This window comes from Sciurus vulgaris, assembly GCF_902686455.1.
Source record: "Sciurus vulgaris genome assembly, chromosome: 7".
In the NCBI taxonomy this organism is placed as follows: Eukaryota; Metazoa; Chordata; class Mammalia; order Rodentia; family Sciuridae; genus Sciurus; species Sciurus vulgaris.
Window position 1 is genome coordinate 139,480,477 of NC_136467.1, and position 26,810 is coordinate 139,507,286.

The 26,810-nt window shown below is 41.6% G+C and overlaps 1 protein-coding gene across 1 annotated transcript in view; it reads right to left on the minus strand.

Moving 5' to 3' along the window:
* Positions 1 to 1,193: 1,193 nt before the first annotated feature.
* The window catches only part of SSR1 (signal sequence receptor subunit 1), a 33,811-nt gene continuing 8,194 nt past the window's right edge, over positions 1,194 to 26,810 (minus strand). The window contains exons 6-9 of the mRNA XM_079147537.1: positions 26,457 to 26,535; positions 24,723 to 24,816; positions 18,202 to 18,265; positions 1,194 to 2,130 (exon numbers count right to left, since the gene is read on the minus strand). Coding sequence (XP_079003663.1) covers positions 2,106 to 2,130; positions 18,202 to 18,265; positions 24,723 to 24,816; positions 26,457 to 26,535 — 262 coding nt within the window. The 3' untranslated portion in view covers positions 1,194 to 2,105. The remainder of the gene's footprint in view (positions 2,131 to 18,201; positions 18,266 to 24,722; positions 24,817 to 26,456; positions 26,536 to 26,810) is intronic.

Below are 26,810 nucleotides of genomic sequence, written 5' to 3' on the forward strand. Positions count from 1 at the left end.
CTGCCTACTGGCTGCGCCCTCCCTCCTCTAATGCCACTACAGCTACATCCATGTCCCTTGTCAAATTGGCCCGTGCTTTCCTCCCTGCACAGGACCCTGACTGGTACAGAGTGGGCCCTGCGAGTAGTCCCAGGAGCGAGACCAGCCAGGTGAGACCTGAGAACTGGTGCGCTTGCGTCTTTTGTTTTGAGCATAGTACCAGCTCCATGATGGTGGGAAGGGGGACGCTAGTACCAACAGATTTACCATTTCAAGGGGCTTTATCTCAGTTCTGTGTAGCCTGGCAATAAATAACGGCTCTGGATCCAGGCAGTGACCAGCCCAAGAGTGACTAGCAGTCGCCTTCTGTTGCAGGAAGCTAGGCTTGCTGGGATCCCTTGATGTGCTGAGTGGCCTTCGTAGGATAGCTTGGGAGGGCATCACCTGGAGTAAGGGGCCCCAGAATGGTCCAAGAAACCACTGACCCAGGCCCACCCGCCTTCGGATCTGGGACACTGAGCATGTCCAGAGTGCCTTCTATATAGAGAGCTTAGAACCCAGGTTGGGTGTGCCATTAGGAAAGGTTCATCGGGTCAAATCTAAGGGCTCTTAATAGCACCGCTGTCCTGGATCCTCCGAGTCTCAGAAGAGCCCCTGGCGCTCCTTCTGTCTGTCTGGACTCCTCTCAGAATCCCCTGTGCCAGCAGCAGCGGCAGCATCCCTTCTGGGACCTTATCAGCAAATCCGCACCCTGCGCCCCACTGAGACAGACCAGCTGAGATCTTGGGTTGCAGCCCAGCGGATTCGACAGGCCCCTCCTGGTGGTCTTGGTGTGCAAGGAAGTGGGACGATTAGTTACTGGACAAAGGTAGGGAGCCTGGTTACCTTCCCGCCCCCCGAGGCCGGCTCAATCTTTGAATTCACTTTACAGCATCTTTCAAAATGGGAGTTCCGGTGCCAACTGCCTGGGATTCCGATTGAGCAGGTGTGGTGGGGGCACTTCCCGGTGATCTGGTGCAGGGGCTTGCAGGCTGGGTGTGGGCACGCCCAAGCACAGGTAAGCCTGCGTGGCCTGTCAGGTGGAGTCTCTCTCCTGTCCCTTCCTTTCCTCAACTGCAGTGCTACCTCCTGCCTTTGCTTCCTCTGTCAAATCCCCACTCTGCACTCGAAGGTCCGGCTCCAAGGGCCTCTCTACTCCTCCCTCCCCGTTCCCACCCTGTCGTCCCTGAATGTGCTCCTGCCGCCAGCCCAGCGCTTCAGGGCCCAGCTGGTGTGAGACAAGGACTGCCTCCTTCAGCTTTGCCCCCGGGGCCTGGTACTCGACTGGGCATTCATACCTATTTGTAGGCCTTTCCATTCAATTTATTTTAGTCTGATTTGATTCAAGGCAATTCAACTCCACTCACGTCAGCAGAATGAAAGGCCCCCAGGAGCCCATGCGGGGCACCGACGGAAACCAGGCCCACGGGAGCCGCTGGTCCATAGGCACGTAGCCAGCGTTCATTCGGAGCACTGCACGGCTGGGCCCAGCTCGACCTCCACGCAGGCCCTGCTGGCCGGGGTGCACTCCCCTGCCGAGGCCGCTCCCCGCCAGCCCCTGAGGATGCTCACGGTGAGCATTTCCCTCAGATGGAACTGGAAGCTGCCAAGGTCGGTACCGTGACCATCACGTCACAGGGATGCCTAGCTGGCTTCACACGGAGCTCCCTTCTCCTGACCCCAGCCACCATTGGTGTCATGGGGTGAGAGCGAGCTGCCCTGCATGAGCCTACAGCGCGGGCCGCACAGGTCACCCAGTCCTGGCTGACAGGGACCCATGTCTCAATCCTGGCTGGCAGCGGAGGCCTGGCTTCCTGGGAAATTGCCACCCAGAAACAAAGCACAGCAGCGATCATTCACCGGCCACGAAGCCCGAGAGACAGCCATCCAGCGGTGACTTCAGAGGGATCCCACCAGGGTCCAGCTGAGCGGGCTGGTGCCGTCTCGAGTTTCGCAGAGCAGAACAGTACAGGAGGGCGGCCGGGCCTCCGGAACCGCGCGTCCAGGGCTTTTCCAGAAGCAGCCGGGACAGGGGGTGCGGCCCTGCACCTGGGACTTGAGCAGCGAGAGGAGGATCCCGGATGCCATCAGTGTGTCTCCTTCCTCCTGCGTCTGAAAGAGCAAAGGAGACGGTGACCGAGGGGCTGCAGGACGTCCCTTCGGCCACTTCCCTCCCGGTGTGAAGCGTGCGGCTGGACGGAGGCTGCGTGGCGCAGGCCTGCTCATGGGAAAAGACTCTTTATGTGGAGCCCAGACATTTCCCACCATCAAAGACCCAGAGGTTCTCCCTCACTCCCACTCTTCCTCCCAGGAAGAGACAAATGGAAAATTCTAGGCTGGGGCTTCAAAGTTCCTAAAATTGGCCGAGTCCTTCCCAAAAGAAAGGGTAAATACCATGCCTCTTAACTGAGACGGAGTCAGACTTTCATGCTTTCAGTGACAATCTGGCACAAAAAGAAACCCCCAAAGTGCACCATGCTTCATGAACAAAAGCAGAGAAAAAGCACAGACAGACACACAGCTGGAGACATTTGGAGATTGTTGCTCTGTAAACCGAATCCGCTCCTAAATATCCTCACTCACTCATTCATTCACTCAATAAATACGTTTTAAGAGCCTATTCTGTGCCAGAACCCGGGTGCAGAGCTGAGGCCGCTCTCGTGGGCAAGAGGTGGTCCTTGCAGTCGAGGGGTGTGGGGACACGCAGGCTGCCTGGGTCAGTGTGGAAGAATTCTGCACCTGGGCATTATGGAATGAACACCTACCTAACCAAGAAGGCTTCCTTAGAAGGTGAAATGAAAACTGAGGTTGAAAGAAAATAAGTCATCAGTGTCTTTATCACCAAGAGTGGGACCACCCAGCAGCAGCATGTGGCCCTTAGATTTGGTGAGACGGGTCCAGCATTGCTACTGGGCTGTTCCAGTCAAGCTTTCAGACTGTGTATAATTCCGTAAAAGATGCCATGCAAACTCTAACCGGGGGGCGTTCTGCAAAATAACCAGCTTCAACTCTTTAAAAATGCAGTGTCACGTAAGAGGAAATAGTGAGATGTGACAATCAATGTAATGCACCATTCGGAACCAGAAGAAAAAGAGCTGTAAAAGGGCATTCCCGGGACAAGCAGTGACATCTGCTCATAGCCTAGTATCATTAGAAGATATTACGTGTTTACTAATTTCGATAACTATAATTTGATTATGTAAGAGAATGTGTGTTCTAGAAGACACGTGCTAATGTATTTGGGGTAAAGGGGCACAATATGTCTGAATTTCACCATCAAATAGCTTAGAAGAAAAAAATAGGTGGCGTGTGCGCATGTGCATATGCAGACACAGCAAAATGCCTACAGGGGTCTGGGTGAAGGTGAAGGATAAGGAGAATTTACACTACCTTGCAAATTTTCTGTAAATCTAACATTGTATCAAAATTAAAGGTTACCCCCAAATTGGGTGTTCAAGGGCAGGGTGTCAGGATCATCCCTCCAGGGGAAGGGCAGCCTGTGGGGTGGGCGGTGGCGATCACATGAACTACAAGTTTAGATGAGGGGCTCTTAGGACTAGTGAGGGGCCAGGTTCAAAGGGCAGGCAGAAGCCAACAGCAGGGCTTGGTGGCCTTCCTCCTGCCAGCTGTGGAGAACTGCTAGAAGGTTCTTTCGGAGAGCAACGGAGCAGGTTGCCATTTAGTGACACAGTGGCAGCTTGTGGGTTGAGGGGGCCTGGAGAGGCGAGACAGGCAGCTGGGAGTGTGGGTCCCAGCTCTCCCAGCGCTGCAGGAAGGGGCTGCAGGCATCTGGCAAGTGCTCCCTCAACACACAGGGACGAAGTGCGTCCCACACGTTTCCTGCAGTGGCCTGGTGGCAGGGATGGGAGAAAGGAGGCTGGGAGGGGGACGCCGGCAGGTTCACACCATGTATCCCCTGAACCCCACCCCACCCCACCACAGCATATGTATGCTTTAACAGGAGGAAGGGCTGAAGAGTTAAGAACGGGAGGAGGGAGGGGACCTGTCCCAAGGGAGTTCCTTGTGGAAATGATGGCCCCCACCTGGGAGGAAAACAGGAAGTGGTGGAGAACAGGAAGCCACCAGCTCCTGTTCTGAGTCGCAGATGCCCTGGGGACGTGGGGTGTTTGCCGGGCAGCACTCCCTGGAGAGAGCCATGTGCCACAGCAGGGTGCGTGGGGGACCCCTGGGGTCAGCCTGCCTGTGTCAATGTCCCAGCTTCCTTTCCTAAAGCTGGGTGGCCCACAAGTCATCTTACTGCTCTATGCCTCAACTTCTCAGCAAACAGTGCTATCAGGATCTCCCCAAATAGAGAGCTAATGACGGTGGGAGGGGCGGCCTGGCTCCATCCCCAGTTCGGGGGGGGGGGGGGCAGAATGCTTAGAATTATGCCCCCCACACCCACCAATTTCATGTTCTCACAAGAGAATGAGAGACATCAGGAAAAGGGGTTCTGTGTAAGGTTGAGGCTGATGCTGCGGGTGGTGGTGCGCACCCATAATCCCAGGGACTCAGGAGGCTGAGGCAAGAGGATGGCCAAGTTTGAGGCTAGCCTCAGCACCATAGCAAAGCAACTTAGTGAGACCCTGTCTCAAAATTAAAAAATTAAAAGGGCTGGGGATGTGGCTCAGTGGTGGTGTCTCTGGGTTCAATCCTAGTGTAAAAAGGAAGTTGACATGCCGGTGGCCTGTGTGTGTGTGTGTGTGTGTGTGTGCGCGCGCGCGCGCACTGTCCTGCATGGCACGTCAGGGGCTTCATGCAGGGCGGAGCAGCTCAGGTGGTGCCATCGGGTGGGGCCCAGAGCCTCCTGCCAGTGGGACTGTTTGGATGCCTATTCCCAGGCCCCAGCCAAGAGCCGCAGAGTCAGACTCTGGGGATGGCACCCCAACCGTGGCACATGAGCAAGCCCAGCCCTTTCCCCTCCCAAGGTCATGGACAACTCTGCTTACAAATGCTAAGAAAAAGCACTCACTGTTGAAGTAATGCATTTGGGGGGCAGAAATGATTTTGTGGAGATTATTTTCATCTTTCATCCCAAGCCATGCAGACCATTTAATTTAGCTAATTTTACAAAATACATAAGGTTCCCAGCATCTTAATAATGGCAGTGTTTCCTTGAATATTTCGGAAAAAATATATATTCTAAATTTGCCTTTTACTTTATCCTGGATAAAATATGAATTTTCTTCTTTTTTCTTTTTTGTTTTGGTGATGGGGAATGAAAACCAGGGACTCACACATACAAGATAAGCACTCTACCATTCCAGACTTATTTATTTTTTGAAACAGGATCTTGCTGAGGCTGGCCTCTTAATTTGTGATCATCCTGCCTCAGCCTCCCAAGTTACTGGAATTAACAGGTGTGGGCCACACTGAACTGTGAATTTTCTTTTTTCTTTTTGTGTTTTGGTGCTGCTGGGGATGGAACCCAAGGCCTTACACGTGCTAGACAAACACACTCCATCACTAGGTTATACCCAGCACTAAAAGATCATTTTTGACAAAGGCAATGATACTCTGTTCAAATATATAAATAGCTATCATAAGGGAGAGAGAACTTTTTCCTAAGATCTGCAGAGCAGAACTAGCACTTAACAAGGAAGTTGATTTGGGTACAAAAGGAACGGAATGGTTAAATTGCTCAAAGATGGGATGAGCCATCTGGCCAGGGTGTTAACAGAAGCTGGTCCTGCACTAGGCAGAGCTGGATTGGATTAAGATTCTTTCCAGCTGTAGTATTTTTTCCCACATCAGACAGGTAATGTGTTTACATTATAACAAAGTTTGGAGGAAGGCACATCTCACACAACAGCGTGAATGCCCAATCATTATGCTTTTGAACTGAAAAGGATCCCCATTCTAATATTCTATGAGGCACCATTGAGTAGGGCAAAACGAGAGGCGGGGCAAACCTTTTAAAACAGGTTCAAAGGTGTGCGGGGGGGGAGGGGGAGTCGGTGGGTGATAATGGTTTTTAGCAGGCTGACGAATGAACCAGCATATGTAGGGAGATAAATGTTCCTTCTAGTGAAAATTAGAAAGCTGGGTGGGGGCAGGGTCAGGCATTGGTAGCAGGTGTTTTTGTTTTTGTTTTCCTTTTGCATTCAGTTCCTTTAAAAAGTGAACACTTAGCCAGGTGTGGTGATGCAGCTCACTGGTAAAATGCCCTTGGGTTCAATCCCTGGTACCAAAAACACTTGACATACAGCAAGCAATTCATAAATATTCGTTGGATTAACCAATAACTCCAAATACGATTATCTCCATCTTACAGCAGAAGAAACAGGCTGAGACATGTTGTGACTTGCCTAACTCTATCCAGGCAGTAAGTGGGTGAGTCCTGATTCAGACAAGCACTGAGTTCCGCAGTTATTAACCATCATACAACACTAATGTGCAATGAGTGAAAACATCTGATCTGTTCATCCAGGGCCAGCCTGTGCACATGCAGGTATGGACATGGAGGCAGAGGGGTGGTTGGCTTTGTCTGCCCTAAGATGGTTTCTCTTTGGGGAGACAATATGAATCTACAGAGCACATTTTAAGTGTGGCTGACCAGCTCTAAAGGTGACCCATGGGGACAGGGTAGCACTCATCTTTCTACTGACACAAAACCACTCAAATAACTTAAAAATCCAAGACCATTTCCTTGACATCTCAGCAAAGCAGGATTTTCCCCTTTACTGTGATGTATGGTTTGGGGTGGGCCGGAGCAAAGGCATGCAGGCTGGTGGGCATGGACCACTGGACGAGGCAGTTAAATTTTAGAAGCTAAAACTTGCTAACCACCTTATCTTCTTCCTGGATTTCTCCCGCTTTCTGGCAAACACCAAAAGACAGTCATGGGAATGGGTTAAGTCACTACTAAACACCATGCTGTGCCACCTGCGGGCAGTAGAGGGCAGCAGAACACACCTGCCTGACTGGGATGACTGGAAACCTGGGATACTAGTTAACATTTTTTCATATCCTGTGGAGAATTCTTGCAGTGGAGACTGCTGATTCAGAATTATGAAACCAAAAACTGCAGACACAAATAACTATTTCCTTACAAGAAACAGTGATATATTTTAAAATATATTTACGATGTAGTTAGTTTTCTGACTCCAAACTATACTTGAAGGGAACTTGAACTTCTATCTGATCTCTCTCCCCCAGGTGTTCTTGCCCTGAGAAAGGTTAGTTGTTTCCACTTGGTAAGCTTGTCATTATGCACTTGAGAAATATTTGAGATTGCAATTCACTCACAAGTTAGGAACTTTTCACTTCCAAGCTAGAGCTCTCATCTATCTCCTGTTTTACTTCCTCTATTATAGTCAGGGGCGGTTGAGGCAGAAGATTTCAAGTTCAAGGTCAGCAATCAACTTCCTTTTATAGAACTCACAGAAGAACTGCACATGAACCACTCCTACACTCTGTTGCCAGTTTTCTTAGTTTTTGTTTTGGTAGATGCCTCTTGGCCAAGCTGCAATATACAACCAAAATGCCATTCCAATCTCATTTTTGTACAGAATCCTCAAGGTGCACTGGCAAGTCTGGAAATTCCAGCCTGAGGTTTGTGCATCTGAGTCCTGGCATGGAGATTCAACTCCTATCTTCCTCCTGGTTTTCAGTGAACGGTGACTGGGAGGCAAAGAACCCTCCATGTTAGGAGGGAGGTGGCCTAACCATGGGAAGGCTCTTGACAAGACATACCTGTGTTCGGATCTCATTCTACCACCACTGAGGTTTGTTTGGCAAGTTATTTAACTTCCTTATTTTCAAAATGAGGATGTGCCTATTTCACTGCACAGCTGTGATGGTTTAAGAACCATCCTATTTATTCAACAGGAACTACTGTGCCAGGTACTGTTTTAAGACTTGATGACCTGATGACTTGAACAATTCTTGTCCTAAAGCTCACACTTCACAATGGAAGGACAACGAAGCTGGCTGAGTGATGCGCATGCTCATCATGAGGAACCTTGGTCTGGGAGGCAGACGGGGAGACGGGCTAAGCCCAGGCAGAGGGGTGCCTGCTGCTGGAGAGTGTGGTGGACTGGAGGGTGAGGAGTGGAGTACAGGTGGGAGCAAGGAAGGGAAGGACCCTGCAGAGGTGGGAGTGCCCATGTTCACACGGGGCCAATGGAAGCCTGCGGAGGTTTTCCAGCAGGGCAGGCTCAAGCTCCGGCTCAGCTCAGGCTTGGTAGGCTGGGTGAGACCGGGTAGACCGGGGAGTAGGAGTGCCCCAGTGAGCGGGGCCAGCACCAGCCGGCTCAGAGCAGATGACTCCCAGGAGTGGCAGAACAGGAAAGCGGGGAGGGGGGAAAACACACCCGAGGGTTTTCTAATAATCTACCTTGACTTTCTTGAAATGTGTAAAGTGACAATATGTCCAAGTTTTAAAGACTGGCAATTTTCTTTTGGGGCTACAGGAAAACTGCCCACAACCATTGTGATTATTATACTCATTGTCAGAGGCTCAGATAAATTTAACATTCTCATTTATTGCTTCCATTATAAAATATAAGCACATTACAAACATTCTGAAAAGGAAAAAGGTTCACCACGCTAGCACAAAAACTGCTTTAGCATTTTGGTATATTTCTTTAGACTTCGGATTAATCCGAAATACTGAGTGTTTCGAGCACTGTTAGAGAAGACAGAAAAATGCTGGTTCTTACTGTCCTGATTTTTTTTTTTTTTTTTTAATTATTCTTCAGAGCATTTTTTTCTTTGCAGAAGACCAAAAACATTACAGAGTTACAAAGACAGGTTCTCCCAAGTTTGTGCAGCCTCTAATCAAAAGTCACTTCTTCTGTGAAGAACACAGTCCTACAGCTCAGAACAACTCTTGAAGGAATCTGGGTACTGCCTTACTGGGCTAACTAGGTGAGAGAACTCAATCCTGGGCCCCCCCCACCCCAGCTTGCTCAGAGATGCTTCACTGGCCAGAGTATGCGGTCAAAGCAATTAGGAGGAACCCAAACTCTCCACATGAATGGGAGGAGCAAGGGGAGTCACTTAGGATCATTATCTGAACACTCATCTGGAGTCACCTGGACTATGCATCACCATTGTTTGAAATGGCAAAATTTTATATGCAGAAAATGTGTAAACCTTTTAACTTCCAAGGGGAAATTTAAATTGTAACTTTTTGTTTAGTGTTTTACATTCCCTTTGTGCTTTTCAACTTTAAGCCCAAGCAATAATATGTGCTGGCACTTTAGGAAACATTTCATATTGCACATGGACACTTTTAATATCAGCTTTAATTACAGGACATGTATATAAAGATGCCTTTGAGGGAACAATGGAACAGTTCAGCAGTATGTCAGACTGATTGGAATAACCAAGAAAGAACAGCACTCACTTACATCTTAGGTTTACCAGACTTTTAAAAAATTGTCATTTCCAGATTCTCAAAGAGCAGGAATATTTCTCAAAGCTACACGAGAATTCTATGGATTCCTTATTCCTTTCATTGACAAGACCCAAATGACACCTAAATTACATTTTCTGACATAATTACCAGAGGAAACCTCATTCTGTAGAAGTTTTACAATAAATAAACCTAATTAAAACATGCTGCCAGAACACATTTTAAGTATGCAAGTGCTAAAATTAAAATAGCAAATCCAAGATCTCTGCAGTGAATTAGAAAAGATAAAAGGTATTTTGAACAGAGATTTTGCCCAAACTGAACAATAGATTTCCTTAAAGTTCTTTGTTAAATTTTGAAGTGGATAGAACTGAAATCTAATTTTAATTTACAGCAGGGCTCAAATTAGTAACCACTTATTATTAAATACTTACTGCAAAACACCATATTCAGGCCTCTAGGATTCAAAGTTGCATAAGCAGAGAGCCATACACTGAGGAATGACGCCAGGCTGGGCTGGGGAGATTGCGGAGGGAAGAGAACATCTGTGCTATTGTTTGGGTTATAATAAACACTCCAAGTGAAACTGTCTCACAGGGGGTTAGAATGGCATGAAGGAAAATAAGAGCTAAAGCATGCGGATTGAAGCAATGAACACGGATGAGATGAAGCCTGGCTGCTGAAAGGGCCAGTCCGCTAAGCAGGACAGTGAGGCTGAGTGAGTTTGGGGCTAGTCAACAACTCACCCAAAGAAAAAGGGGTTGAGATCAGGGTCCTGGAAGTGAGGGTGAGGCTGAGGGTTGGTGGTTAGTAGGTCAAATGCACAAGTGGAGGGCGGGATACTGAGAGTAAGCAAGGCTCTGAAAAGTGGGGTGCCATGAGATCCTGAGAGCAGGCTTTGGGGGCAGAAGCTGAATCAGAAGGAACCTCAAGTCTGAAAGCCTGAAGAAAAGAGGACAACAGTATAAGGAGATTTTTTTTTTTTTTTTTTGAGAAATTGGGTGGGGTGGGGGCAAGGCAGGAATGCAGATGGAGGCCAGAGAATCCTGCAGATGTAGGAAGGTTTCCATTTATGTGGGCACAAAGGAAAGGAGCCTTGGATGGGGACCAAGGGAAAGGAGGCTTACATATGAAGATAAGGAAGCTCTCGGAAGCTGGGAGGAACAGCGTTGCTGACAGTGAAGAGGTCCAGTCATCAACATCAACTCCTCTGTGCACCCTGGAGCGCGGGTAGCGCAGCACAGTCCTTGTGCAGACAGGACCATGAGTGCTCACAGACGGGGCTATTCCTCGAGACAGATGGAGGGTACTGTCAACCAGGGTGGTCACCACTCTTCCTAGTGGTTCCTGAAACGTGAGGACTTCTTGGCAGGGGCCTCAGGACAAGCCGGTTATCTGCTACTCAGGTGAACTTCAACTAAGAAACCAGGAGCACACACTTACGCAGCCATTAGCGTGGCCCTCAGCCACCTCAGCTCCTACCTGCGGACCTGGCTTCGTGCAGAGCAGCGTGCAGCCTGCTCTAGACCTGATTCCCCACACTGCAGAGTGTGCCCTTGACCTGTAGAGCCAATTGTACAAAATACATCGTTATGAAAAGGTCACAGGACAAAGTATTAAATATATGACCTTAAAATGCACACAGCTCTGACCAAACTGCTCAGGAGACCCAGGGGATGAAATCCCGTTCTCACATGTACTTGGGGTCAATAGCTTTCCATTTTCTACCATGAATGATGGCAACGGGTCTTTACAAACTTATCCAGAGAAAGTGTCTAAAAACGTCCCTTGACTCGGATTGTGACAGGATAAAAAATACACAAAGCCACTCAAGGTCTATGAGGTATCAGGCAAGTCCCAAGCTCTGCAACTAGAATGCGGTGAGTCTACTCTGTGCATCATAAGCATGACTCCTTCCTCCTTACGCCAACCAAGCTGGAAAGAACAGGCACCCATGCAGAATGGGTGCCTCAAGGCTCCTGGGGCTTTATGAGGAACAAGAGGGTCCGCTAGCTGTAAGGACAACGTGAAATCACGTGAAAAAGCACAGAGCAGGTACTGGACAGACTCAACCTGCCCGCTATCCTTGCCTAAAGAACCTCTTCTCTTCCTTCCCAAAAGGCCTTTAGACCTTAAGTATCTGTTTTGACAAATGGAAGGCAGGTAACAGACCAGGAAGACTTCTGAAAACAACTTTATTCAGAAATAAGACTTTCTCGGAAATTCTGATAGTTCAAAAGTGCTTTGAACACCAAGAGCATCACTGGAAAATAGGTAGTCTCTTCAAATGTTCTGAAAAAGAACCGCAAGATGTACAGGTTCTAACAGATTGATTACAAAACTCCCTTGCAGCCTTAGCACATTATGAAATCCACAATGCTAGCCATATTACAACTTTCATCCCTCACCCAAAAAGAACATTAGCTTGCACACTTAGTAAAATGTACCACACACTCAAGTCCAAGAAGTACCATATACTCGCCTGACTCCCGTGCTTCATGGGATGTTGTTTTAATACAGGACTTTACAACAAGAGCGATCACTCATGGCTTAGTGCATACCAGGTAGTTTTAAGTACTGACATACAACCCTAGGAGGCAGGCACCAGACAGCGCTGACACGGACACAGTGAAGTCACACAACTTGCCTCCACCTAAGAGGGGAGCTGGGATTTGAATCAAGGCAGTGCAACGTGAATACTTTCTTCTTTTACTAAACAACTAGCTTTAAAGAAAGAACCATTAAATAACCTTTTTTTGTGGGTAGATACTGGGGATTGAACCCAGGGGTACCTTGCCACTGAGCTACATCCCCAGCCCTTTTCTAAAATTTTGAGACAGGGTCTTGCTAAATGGCAGAGGCTGGCCCTGAACTTGTGATCCTCCTGACTCAGACTCCCAAGTCACTAGTATTACAGGTGTGTACCACTCACTCTGCTAGGCTATATTCATTTAATAATACTGTACTAAATAGGGGTGTGTGAAGGTCAACAGAACCATATAATTTATGAATGACATTTCAAGATATCTCAATTTATTAAAGAACAAACAGAGCTTCTGGGGGCAAACTGCCCTTTGGCTAGTTGCCAAGGCATACTATCAAGACGGAGGTCTCCCAATTCCCAGGTAAGCGGACTACACCGTACCACCTGTTCAACCTCGTGGAATTGTCAATGATGTTGGATTATCACCAGGAATATCTATAAGCCATACTATCACATGCAAGAATGCAAGTGAAAACTAGGCCACAGATTCTTGTTCTTTCTTTGAATACTTATAACGGATTTCCACATAATTGTGAGCTAGAAACTGAAGATAAAAAACAAACAAGATACAGAGCTCAGTTCAGTATCAGGAGAGATGGATTGTCAGAGGTACTACATAAGTGCATAAAGGCCAGCAGAGGTACAAAACAAGACACAAATGATCTTTGACTATGATTTAGAGATAAGAGCTACACTTTACTTTCCAGCTACACTGAATTTTTTTTTTTTTAATATTCCATTGTGCCTAAGGGAAATCAATAATTAAAGAAAAAGAAGACTGGAAAGAAGCCTTAAACTATAACCACAGATCTAGTACTATCTGGTAGTACCAAGCAAGCAGATACCTCACTTTCTTTTCTATTGCAAACATCTTTCAACCACAGCTTAAGATCCAATCAACTTTTTAAGATCTATCTTGCATAAGATGTTTTTAAAGACTACTATTCTGTTTACCAGGAATGTAGTCTTTACACTTAGAGATATGTCATATAATAGAGATTAAACAGGGTATTGTAATTGAATTTTCACAACAATAAAATGTCAAATTTCAAATAGCTACATATACATACCATGAACAAATCAATTTAGAATATTGTAGAAGACTAGGGTTTTATGATGTTCTGGAGTTGAGTGGAAGGTGTATACTACTATACAGTATAGCAAGCATTCACATATATTCAGTAGCAAGGTTATTTAAACTTTCTGGTTGCTAGACTCTGAAAAAACAAGTATTTTTAAGATGTCCAAATGCTTGGTTTTATAATATTGCCAACTTATACATGGATTAGGGAAAGAACACTGAGTTTTAGAAAAGAACTCTGAATCAATAATTGGTAACCTCGAGCAGTTATTTAAATTCAGGGATTTTTGCAAAACAAGAATATTACTGCTTCCCTTAGTGAGCTATGAAGGTTTAGAGATGGTGCTGGCAAGGCCCAACAGAACACAGCACACAACTGACATTTAATTCACAAGTTCCCTTTCTGCTTCCTTAAAAAGCATCTACACATGGCACCCAAACCTAAGCACTCTATTTTACTTATTTATTTGAGGTACCGGGAATTGAACCCAAGGGTGCTCTACCACTGAGCTATATTCCCAGACCTATTTATTTTGGGACAGGGTCTTGCCAAGTTACCCAATCTGAGCTGAAACTCGTGATCCTTCTAACTCAGCCTCCAAAGAATCTGGGATTACAGGCATGTACCACCACGCCCAGCCATGCTGTATTTGTCTTATTTTTTTCAGTTGCAAATGGACATAGTATCTTTATTTTATTTACTTATTTTTATGTGGTGCTGAGGATCGAACCCAGTGCTTCACATATGATAGGCAAGCGCTCTACCACTAAGTTACATCCCAGCCCTTAAGCTGTGTTCTTAAATAATTCCAAAACCTAAAACAAACCAACCAACCCAACCAACCAATCAAAAAAAAAAAAAAAATCCCAGAACATCAGACAATATAATTCAGTACCGAAAGATCTCAGGTTTTTGTGTAAACAAAAAAGGAAAAACATCATACAAATACTAATTAGCAAAATTCATAAGCAATTGTTATTTAGATGTCTACGAGTCAGTTCCCGCTGTTCTTTTTTCCTGAATATTCACCAAGAAGCTGGGTAGTGCACACACATAATAATCCCATTACTCAGGAGGCTGAGAGGCAGGAGGACAGCAAGTTAGAAGCCAGCCTCGGTAATGTAGTGAGACTCTGTCTCAAAATTAAAAATAAAAAGGGCTGGGGATGTAGCTCAGGGGTGGAATGCTTCTGGGTTCAATCTCTAGTAACAAAGGCAGGGAAATCCTTGAAGGTGATGTCCTCATCAGCCTAACAATGAAACCTAACATTCCATATACCCTAGTAACAAGGATCTTGGTTATACATTAGGTGGCTCTTCACTAAGCCGGAGATGGAAGTTCAAAGAAAGTGGGATTTTATTAAAGAAAATTAGAGAAAATGTACTGACTTTAGTTCTATAGCTATAAATAATGCCATTCAAAACCACATAAATAACTTCAAGTGTACCTAGAAATGTCCCTAAGTTTATACCAACATCTAATTTTGGAACTAAAGATTGAAAAATCAAAGGTATAGTCTATCAAAATCTTTGCAAGAGAGGATATGTTTGTTTGGAGTTAAAAAATTAATTCATGCCAGGTGCAATGATGCACATCCACAGGGACAGCTACTCAGGAGGTCAAAGCAGGGGAACCTAGGTATTGAGGCCAGCCTGAGTTAATATGATAAGACCCTGTCTCAAAAAAGATTTTTTTGTTCATTATTTAAATGCACTATCCAAGCAAATCTCTCTTCATATCCAGGGTTTGGATATCACTGTACTGCAAAATAGTAATACATGCACCTTGCATATTATTATATCATCTACTATATCTCTAAAATAAGTCATTCAAGACTTCAGTGTTATATTATTTACTTTTCCTCAACTTAGCCAAAATACCCTGTATATGCGCTACAAATACATGTTTTTTCCTTGGTGGGGGGAGGGGGGTACTGGGGTTTGAACATGGGCACTTAACCACTGAGTGACTTCCCAGTCCTTTTTATTTATTATTTGGAGACAGGGTCTCTCCAAGTTGCCCAGGCTGGCCTTGATCCTCCTGACTCAGCCTCCCCAGTTGCTGGAATTTTAAGAGTATACCACCACACCCTGCATAAATGCACTTTTAAGGCAACAGCTCTTTAACATTTTCTTAAGGTTTAAATAATCCTTTTCTGCCTCTCAAAGTCACATTTTCTAAAGTTACTGAAGATTAAAAACTTCATTAACATCATGTCAATGTTTCTTTCCTTCTGCTCTTCCCTTATGCTTCTCAGAGGTCCCATTTCCCTTTCCTCTCCTCAGACAGTGCTCTGAGGGAAGGATCGGCCCTAAACGTCCCTAACTAGATACAACCACGAACAGAATGATAAAGCTACACAACCAGAGCGAGCTCTATGCTTATGAGCACATTCCCCCGTGTGGAAGTGGAAGGTTAGACACACTCGATGCTTACGTTCATATTACAAATTCTGAAACCAAACTGTTCATAAAGTAAATTCTGAAACTATGGTTGGTATAGCAAATGAATATATTAAAACAAAGAAAACGTCATCCAAGTATTTACATTTAAAAAAGACATTTAAAAATAGGCTACTTATTAAGTGTGCTTGAACAAACCATGTGTGGAATTGAATTCCATTCATTATGGAGTTAGTTTCTGCTAAATACTTACTGATGCTATAGTAGACCCCTGGCATCTGAGATTTAAGAGTTTTCAACTGTTACCAATCTAAAATAAAAAATAAAACATGACAAATAATACATTCTGGATTTCTGGGGTACTAATTTGAACCTCAGAAATAGAAGGGCTGGTATATAAGGCAAATTACTCAGGAGTGAGAAGGGCTGGCAGCCGTACTCAGTGTGGTTCTGTACTGACTATATATTCAATAATACTCTCTAGAGGGCATTTAAATTTTGTAATGAAACCTTACTGTATTATGTCCTAGTTGTTTCACAAACGTAGATATTCACAAAAATATTCTGGAAAATGATCCTTAAGAGGAAGAATAGTCTCCTATGTTACAAGTTACTTAGATCTCACATAACTTATCAAAATAAACTACTGAACATACATCCCAATTAAAAACTCAAACACTTGAAAGGTTTAGAAAGTTTATAGGCCAGCAATGCCAAAATAGGTAATGCGACATCTCAGTCCCTACTTGCAAAACGACCAACAATTATACAATAACTTCTAATGTCACTCGTTTTGGCTCAGATGTTTAAATACTTAAAACAGCTTGGAAAAGATTTGTGTTTTCTTTTCTTTTTTTTATATGTGTGGATGTGTGTGTGTGTGTGCAGGGGAATTATACTGAAGGAAGATGAGAGTGAACAGAGGTCGGGAATTAAAGAGCCACTAAAATTTCATTTTAACATTTTGTTACAAAACGTATGTGGGAGAATGTGGCTTAAAGACAGAGGGAAAACATCTTACTTGTTCATACTTTTTTTTGGGGGGGGAGGGTACTGGGGATTGAACTCAAGGGCACTTCAACCACTGAGACACATCCCCAGCCCTATTTTTTTTTGTATTTTGTTTAGAGATAGGGTCTCCCTGAGTTGCTCAGCGCCTCACTCTTGCTGAGGCTGGCTTTGAACTCGTGATCCTCCTGCCTCAGCCTCCCAAGCCGCTCGGATTACAGGTCTGTGCCACTGTGCCTGGCTCCTTCATACTAACTTTTATCCTTTATACAGTCTGACAATAATGCTAACTTAATCTATCTCATAGGGCAAGAGTAACCCTCTATAAGGATTTTATTTTTTTGGTATTTTTTCATAAGAGGATTTTATGAAGTCCAATTTAATTTTGGTTCTGAGGTCTTACGTGTTTAAACTTTTGGAATTTCCCTGATTAACCAAAAAAAGGTATGTCAACGACCAAAATCCCCAAAATATTATATAAGAAACAACTGTGTGACTTCTTTAAAAATTTCCACTTCATGTTTTTGTAGATTAAGATTAGTTGGAATATATCGTTCCTACGCTTTGATCTGTGTGGTCAGTAGAACAAGGCAATTTTTCTTAAGGATACTCTTATTAAGAAGAGCAAAATTTTCTTTCTAAAAACAAAACAAGGGGCTGGGGATATAGCTCAGTGTAGAGCACTTGCTTAGCAAGCACAAGGCCCTGGGTTTGATTCCCAGCACTACAAAAACAAAAAACAGAAAACCCAAGTAGGTTTAAGATCATAGCAGACCTCTTCCTAGGTTACAACAGAATGATGGCCCGCACAACTCCTCAGTTTGTAGAAATGTACTAATTTCTTTTTGTTAAAAAAAAGGGTAGGATTAGAATCTATATATCAATGTCAGAATTTTCATGTTTCACAATTTTGTTGCTCATGAGATACCAAAATTCCTTGAATCCATATGGGAAGTTTCCTGAAGGTACGCATTACAGTAAACATCAAAATACCAAAAACAATTCTACTGCTAAAAAAGCAGCTGTCTCCTGCTTGTGCCTTTAGAATACTAATTATGAGAGAGCAACAATAACAAAAATGCTGACTTGTACCATCAGTTGGGATGTGAGCAATTCCAAGGAAGAAACAAATTATTTCTTCCCTTAAAATAGTTCAAGGCAGGATATCTACAATCATATTGGGGGCAAATATTCATTGTATTTGGGCACAAAAATCAAAAAACAGCTAAAAGGAAGAGATATGGCATTATATTTAGTATTCTAAAGGCAAGTTTCAGGCAGTTCAACAATGATTCTGGTAAGACCAACCGCTCACATACATTCACACGCACACACATAGATTTTAATGGTTTAAAAAAAAAAAAAAAACAAAATTTGTTACTTTAGAAAAACGAATGCAGTGCATTTTCAGCAATATTATCGCCACAGACTCTGATTGCTCAGTCCACACATAAGTAGTAGTTGCCTTCTATGGTGACATGGCTTCTCTGCACTAATTCCCATCAGGCCGAAAAACATTAGGGCAGGGTAAGTACAGACTGAACTGTTGCACAAAGGAACATTTACTCATCAGATCCCACTGATCTCTTCTGTGCCCGCTTCCTGGGCAGCCTTCTTGGTGAAGCTTTATCTGGGGGAAAAAAAAAAAAAAAAGAAAAGATTATTTTAAGCTTGCCTGTTTACCTACTGCATGCAAAGAGATATACAAAAAGCATTTTCCTTCAATTTAATCACCAAGTTCAGAACACATCCATGCAAAGATAACATCTACAGTATAGTCTCTTATCTAGCTACAGGCTTTTAAAATAACCTGTAAGATAATTCTTCAAGGGTAACTACAGTTAAAATAAAATTCTGCAACATTTTTTTGAGAAAATAAATCTGATTTTGGTTTCTACATTATTGCAGACACCATGCAAAATCCTGAATTCTACAATTTAACATGTTCATGCACAAATAAACTCTTAAAAATAGTTTAAAGTATATGTCTAGCTCAAAAAAACACTTGTTGGCTCATAACAAAGATTTAAAATATATAAATGCAGTCCCGCGGTTTGCATTTTTGGCAATTATATAAATTTATCTGGAATAAGCCATCAGATAAAAGGAAATCAGTACATTGAACAAAGTCATTTCATGCACATAAGCATATTTTTAAAAATCTCTTCATTTATTTATATTAGATTTTTAGGGTTTAACAGAAAATAAATTTGGTTTGAGTTTTTTCTACTTTGATTCAGTAAGAGAAATCATCTGGAATTTTCTTTCTTTTAAGTACTGGGGGTAGAAATTGCTTTAAAAAGAGAAAGACTAGACATATCTTCTATTAGTGTCTTTTTTTAAACTTTTGCCATACTGGGGACTGAACCTACAAGTACTCTATCACTGAGCTAGATTCCATTGCCTTTATTTGGTGACAAGGATCTAAGTTGCCTAGGCTGGTCTCAAACTTATGATTCTCCTTCCTGAGCCTCCCAAGGAGCTGGAACTACTGGTGTGTATCACCAACTCATGGCCTGAGCTCAAAGCCTTGAGTTTCATCCCTAGCACCACACAAAAAAATAAAAGTTAAATTACGTAAAGCTATATTCTCAATGTTTCTGATTGTTTCTCTATGTAGACATTTAAATTACACTTATTAAGCAAAACCCCCATACTTTATGAAAATTAGTTAACATCACTTTATAGTTAAAAAAGAAAAAAGCTTTGGGGAAGAACCCAAAACATAAAATTTTATCAGGAAAGCCAGGCACAGTGGCACATGCCTGTAATTCCAGTGGCGTGAGAGGCTGAGACAGGAGGATCTTGAGTTCAAAGCCAGTTTCAACAATGGCGAGGCATTAAGCAACTCAGTGAGAGCCTGTCTCTAAATGAAATAGAAAATAGGGCTGGGGATGTGGCTCATTTACTGAGTGCCCCTGAGTTCAGACATTGGCAAAATAAATAAATAAATAAATAAATTTATCAGGTAAAACCTCCTCAGAAACGGGTTCAAATTGCTTCAAAGTCTCTTACACTGTGATGAGAGGAGAGTTTTCTGACCTCCCAGCTTCTTGCATACTGAGGTGTCAGGTTGCTCCTCTGTAAAACTAAGCCCTCAAAGTTTAGGATGCCTCTTGCTTCCAAACATATCCTCTGTTCCAAGTTCTTCACAATTTTCTTTTGATTTTTCTTTTTTCTATCCTCAAGTATATAAAGTTCATGTCCCAACTTTGAAAGAAACAAGTTGTTTTTCCTAAGCCATCTGCAATTTGGCTCAAGTTCTTTACTCTGAAACGATCTTTTACCACAGTGGCTCTCAAAGTATGGTCTGGAGCAGCACTATCAAAATCACCTGAGAACTTAGATGCTCAATTTCTTGGTCTCACCCTATACCTGCTCAGTTGGAAACTCTAATGATGGGAGACCCAACAATCTGTGCTTAACAAGTCCTCCAGGTGATTCTGAGGAATGCTTATGTTTGAGAGTTAAGAGCTCTAAAGAATCAAGCATAAGAGGAAATAAAAAATCCAAGAATACAAAATCAAATAAAAATATTAATTAAAACTGAGTGGAAAATATCAGTATGAATTTGTGATTTTAAAAAGATTTGTATCTGAAACAAGAAGCCCAATATTAATGACATCCCTAGAGCCCAGGTTTTAGTTTCTAGTACCATTCAGGTCTTCAAAGACACCTCCATGTCTTCAGCAGACAAGTACAGATCAGGATTTCCAGTAGGTAACCAATCATTTGAAGGTCAAAAGGTTAAGACTGGAGGCAGTTCAAAAGGGATCCCAACAGCCAAAAACTAACAATCTGAGTTTAAGTACATGGTTGACGGTTAAGTACATGGTTGAAACATACAGACTTCATGAAAATGCAAGTTTATATACAGCAATTTAAAAAAGAGAGAAAATGAGAAAAACTTCCTGTCACTGTTTAGTTGGTTTTTACAATAACTCTTTACTTTGAATATTATTTAAAGAGAAGGTTTTGTCCTGCCTTTCCAGTGGGAACTTGTGACTAGAGTTCCAGCTGATGAAAGGGCTCCTTTATAAAAGTTTAGTACTTAGTAAAAACAGAAGAAATGACAAATGAAAATCATCAATTCTACCTCTTGTGTGACACACTGCTGATTTATGCAAGAATTATAAACTGGTAGCGAGCAGTTTAGAGAACTGGACATCTCTATGATGTCAAAATAACACTACACAGTTAACTTCCAATCTGCAGAGGAAAGACCTAATCTCTCCAAGAAAGATCATGAGGATGGCACCCTGAGCTTACACTCATTTTAGCATCACTCAGGGTGGGGCAATCAGATGCCATGTTTCGACATAAGACTCAGGAAGAACTGCTTATGAGCTAAAAATGATTAAGTTAAATCTAACCAAACCTAATATATTTAGCTACCAGCTTCCACAAATTTTAGCTAAAAGATGCTAGGAGAAAACAATGAGACAACACAGGAAGGCAGGACTTCTCAGAGTCTCTTTCCTCAGTATGATCTGGCAACACTGCATTGCCTGGGAGCTTGTCAGGCACAGGAAAGCTGGGGCCCCACCCTGGAGTTACTGAGTCCAGGTCTGCCTCCACACAAGACTTGCCAGAGATATGTACACAGTTTGAGAAGCACTGTTCTTTTTTTTTTTTTTGCGGTGCTGGGGATTGAACCCAGGGCCTTGTACTTGCGAGGCAGGCGCTCTACCAACTGAGCTATATCCCCAGCCGGAGAAGCACTTTTCTATGAACAAGTGATCCACCACTTGAGCTGTTATAAATTTAAAAGGACATAAGAGATTTTAACAACCAATGCAATTCATCCTGAACTGAAACAACAACAACAAAAATTGTAAAGGATATTTGAATTAAGTGAAGAAATCTCAACACAAACTGGTATTATATGAAATAAAGTAGTTCTTGAAAAGTGATGATATTTCATCAGATAGTGACATGCACGAACAGTCCATCTATTCAAGAGGTAGTGACAGGAGGATCACTTGAGTTCAAGAATTCAAGGCTCGCCTGGGCAATACGGTGAGACTCTATCTCAAAAAAGTAAATAATTTCAGTGACCTTAAATCCAACCATCTTTGAGTATTATGTCTCATTGGGGAAATACATGAATGAAATAAACCTACTTTGCCTATTCCTGGCAAACTACATCTTTTGAGAGCAATTTTCTCATCAGTATATATATATGTAACAGCTTTCCCACCTTGCAGTTAAATGACCCATGAGCTGAAAGCACCCAATGTAGTTAAATTCTTTCCTTCATCAAGTCCTCCCCTGATTCTAACTGGATCCCTTTTCCTGTTAAGTTACTCATATTATTCATTCTCATGTATAATCATGACTATTCAAATATTTCACACATGTACTTTACTTAAGTAAAAATGTAAATCACTAAAACAGGAATATTCTAAACATACACTTTTATCATTCAGCACCTGAATGATAATAAACAGTATTATAACAGCAGATACTCAATATTGCCAAATGAAAATATTTGAATTTTGCTTCATAGGGCAATAATTTTTGGCTTTTAAATTCATGGAATATGTTCAGGAGAAAGGTAGAATGAAATCAATTTCCCAATCTATTGTAATGTATATATATATTTTTTGAGGGGTGGGCTCCACAGCTGTTTCTATGTCTTTTAGCAGTTTTTTGTTGTTGTTTTTCCCAGTGCGGGGGATAGACCCAGGGCCTTGCACATGCACGGCAAGTACTCTACCACTAAGCTGCCCAGGCTGGTCTTGAATTTGCGATCCTCTTGCCTCAGGCTTCCAAATAACGGGGATTACAGGCATGCATAACCATACCCAACAACTTTAGTTTTTAATTATAACTTTTTTATTTTTTAAAAAAGGAGATAGTTAATTCTGCTATAAGACTTTTAGAATTTAACTATTTTTAAAAACTGTGTATTTGAAATATAAGGACTTCATAAGTAAATCCAATGCACTATAAATAGGTTATGGTCTCTACTTCAAACTATATACTGAGTGTCACAATGAGAAATTAGTCCTTATACAAATTATTTACTCCGACAACTGAGCTACCACCTATGCTATCATTTCCCAATGTCTCCAAATCCTGACTCATTTGTGCAACTTTTAAATACTTTCAGGAGTTTCCAAGGATCTTTCCACTCAACATGTCTTTTTTCTTTCTTCTTCTTGTTTCCCGGGGATTAAACACAGGCCCTTGTGTATTTGTGTATGCCAATCAAACACACTATCACCTCCAAACCCCTAACCAACACACCTAATCCAAATCATCCCTGCTCATTCTATGTGTTCTGTCTGCTTCCTCGGATTATGGAACATTAATGGTATCCCCATGTATCCAGCGGCCTAAGCTCAGAGTGCTCTTTCACTCCTCCCCACAGCATTCAAAAAAAAAGGAAAAAAAAAAAAAAAAAAAAATCATCAAAAGCCCTAATTTCTCCACTTCTGCACCATCTTTCAACTTCTGCCTCACTTTAGGCCCTAATGACTTCTCCAGTGCATTCCTGAAATCATCAACTGGCATCCCTGCTTCCAATAATTCCTACATGCCAACTATCCTCCACAAAAGCTATTATAAATTCTTTTTAAAACATAAAAATGTTACTCCTCTACTTCAAAGAGTCCGATGGCTCCTTTTACCCAGAAGATAGGTCAAAAGTACTTTGCATAGCACAAAAAACCTTGAAGAGTCCTTCTCCAACCGTTCAAGTCTCCAGTCAAAGGTCAACTGTTCCTGGGAGTGATTTCCTACTTTCCTAGAAGATCCCGCAAAGCTCTCATTACTTTGTACCCACTTTTATTAAAGTACCTGTCAAACAGTAACTATATTTTGAATAGAGAGAGCTAGCTTACAGAAAGTCATAGGGAAAACAGTTCAATTTTTAAAACCAAGAAGTGCTTGAATACCAATTCAAAGGGAAAAAAAACAAAGAACTAAAAACTAAAGTCAGTAAATGCATGTGTAAAGAAGTTGAACCTCATTCTTTAAAAAATGTAAAGAACACTAAGATACCACCTTATATGATAAATTTAAACATTCCTAATATTTAATACTTAAGAATGAGTGGTGAAAGTGGAGAACACACTCCTGAAAATATAAATTAGCACTAACTTTTGGGATGGAAATGGGACATTTTCCACAAAAATTAAAAATGCATATAATCTAAGACCTACTGATTCTATATTCAAGGAATCATCACATGAATTTATACATAAGGGTATTTAGTATAGCATTATTTGTAAGAATGAAAAACCATTTGTGCTGAATACTCACAAAGAAACTGATGTACAGAAAATACCCACAATACATATGTAAACTTAACACCAATCACTTGTTGAAAATGGGATTTGTAAAGCCAGGAGTTGATGTTTTCAATACTGTACAACTTAGAATTATGCAATGAGGCTATACTGCTTTATAATAAATGCTTTTTTTAAAAAGTTCATCAACTGGAGTAAAAAAAAAAAAATCCTACATTAAATACTGATATTTTGGGTTGGGGATATAGCTCAGTTGGTAGAGTGCTTGCCTTACAAGCAAAAGGCCCTGGGTTCAATCCTCAGCACTACAAAAAAATAAAAATAAAAATAAATTGATATTTTAACAAACTTCCTATGTAATAATGTGAGATAGATATGTTAGGTAAACTCAGGTAATATTTTAGGTTTAGGGAGTGATTTTTCCAATAAAATTTAGTTCTATTACTCATTAAATTTGCTGTAAAGCATTCATATGCTATACAAGAGCCCCCAAAACTCTAGCAAACACTATTAGAAAAATTAATTGCCTCACCTCTTCTACTCTGCACTGAAGCAACAGGAAAGAAAAGAGACAGAAAAAAGATTAGGAATGTAAAGAATTCACATATTTGTAAGTAAATTGCAGGTTTGGAGGCATTTCTAGATGAAAGCATAAAAAAATACTACAAACAGAATAAATGTTCAAAGTCTTCATTAATCATTGTTATAGATTCTACACAAATGGAAAAGATGAATGCTAAGAAGTATTGACCATGTATTTTTTGCTAAATCTAAGATATTTAATTTCCATTTAAGAGAAAAACTTCTCACCAAGTTTTTAAGACTACTTACTGATTTGATTCAAAGTTTCCTGAGGAATCCAACTCATGTCAACATCATTCTGACTTGATGTACCCATTTCTACTTTCTGTATGGGTCTCTTGCGCTAAGAGAAATAAATATGTATTTTAAAAGAGTTCCATTATTCTAATTTTTAAAACACAATAAAAAATTCAATCTGATATCTCAGTAAATAAAGTATGCTCTTTACCAGAGTTAAAACACTACTCTTAACACAAATGTTTTATCCACTAGAAGAGTAAAGTCATGTCTAGCATTAGTATAAAGAATTAACTGGATAGAGTGGTGCATGCCTATAATCCCCACCACTTGGGAAGCTCGAGGTCAACTCAGCAAATTATTGAGACCCTGTCTCAAAATAAAAAGGTAAAAAGGATTGGAAGATGTAGCTCAGTGTCAAAGTGCCACTGGGTTCAATTTTCAGTACTACAAAAAATAACAATAAAAAAGATCTTTTATCTTTGCTATAAAACTTCATATTATACCACTGGTGGACCAAATAAGAACGTCTACTCATACAATGATTTTCTTTCCACTTAGGAATCAAAATCATAAAGAATAAATTTCTGGCCAATAAAATTCAGAATAATTACTCAAAAGCTGCAAATAGAGAGCCTGACATTGTAAGCTAGATACAACTAAACAAGCAAAATTCATTATCTATATAAGCAGAATTATTTGTTTAGATCATAAGTTAGATTCTGAATACAAAGACTAAAAAATGGATTTGTTTAAATGAAAAAGCAAACCAAATATGTAAATGTATAGCAAAAATTCAACTGTTATGAAATCAAGACAAAGATAGTCATAAACAATCTCAAAATGGAGAGTAACTGTTTGGGGTCTAAAGGATTATATTACAGTATTTGACACATTTTATGGAATACATTCCCACTAGAACAGTATGGGTTTTTCTTTCTGTGGGGTGGAAAGAAGCAAGACAGTGAGTGAGGGAGGGAGGGAAAGGGGGAGAGGATGGGGGCAGTGAAGACATGATGGAGGAGTTAGTCACCAAGTCCTGAGAGAACCATGACTGTGGCAGGAACGTTAGTGTTACCACTTAATCAAGTAGATGTTTGACCAATAGGACAAACACAGTCAAATTCATTCTTTTTCAAATGAAAGGACTCATTCACTAAGAATGATTCCTATAATTAAGAATAATGAAGTAAATATAAAAAGCTGGATGGATTACAGATAAAACAGCATGAAAAAGTGTAAGTATATGTAACAAATCTTTCTGAATTTGAGGAATTAAAAATTTTTAGTGTTAAAATAACAACCAGGTGCAGTGGCACATATTTGTAATTCCAGTTAATCAGGAGGCTGAGGCAGGAGGATATCAAGTTCAAGGCCATCCTCAACAACAAGCAAGACCCTTTCTCAATAAAAAATAAGAAAGGGTTAGGGATGCAGATCAGTAGTAGAGCACCTCTGAGTTCAATCTCCAGTTCTGGGAGAAAAAAAAAAAAGGACAAGACAGGTACAGAGGTCACACTGGAGGATGTAGATAAAGGACACTAATTGTATGCATGTCTCAAAGTTTCAACAAATTCAAGCCACATATCCAGGGTTTCATCTTTGGGTTTCATTTTTAAAAGGTACAATGAAGCTGTAAGTCTAGAAACCTATAGTGAGAGTAATAAGTCATGAAGTACTAGATCTAGCTTAACTTTAGTGCTATAACAGTTTTTAAAAAATGACTCTAAGAGTTGTTCAAATTACCTTTCTAGATTCTAGGAGTTGATGAAGGCCAACAACAACCAGAAGTCCAAGACCAGCAAGGAACATATACATAAAGATTCTGGCATAAAAGGAAAAAACACATATTGGCTTTAATTCGTAAGAAATAACACTGCTAATTACAACTATAATTCTCAAAATTTCATAATTTTAGATTATTCTGTATAACCCGATTTAAAAATTACTTTAGGTCAACATGTGTAAGAACTAAAAAATGATTCACATTTTTCAAGATAAAAATCTAATTTACAAAAATTAGTAATTTTAGAGGCATACAACTCGGCTTTAGGCTAATGATCAGTTTGAGAGCAGTAAGTCGAAAGGAATTTAAGACAG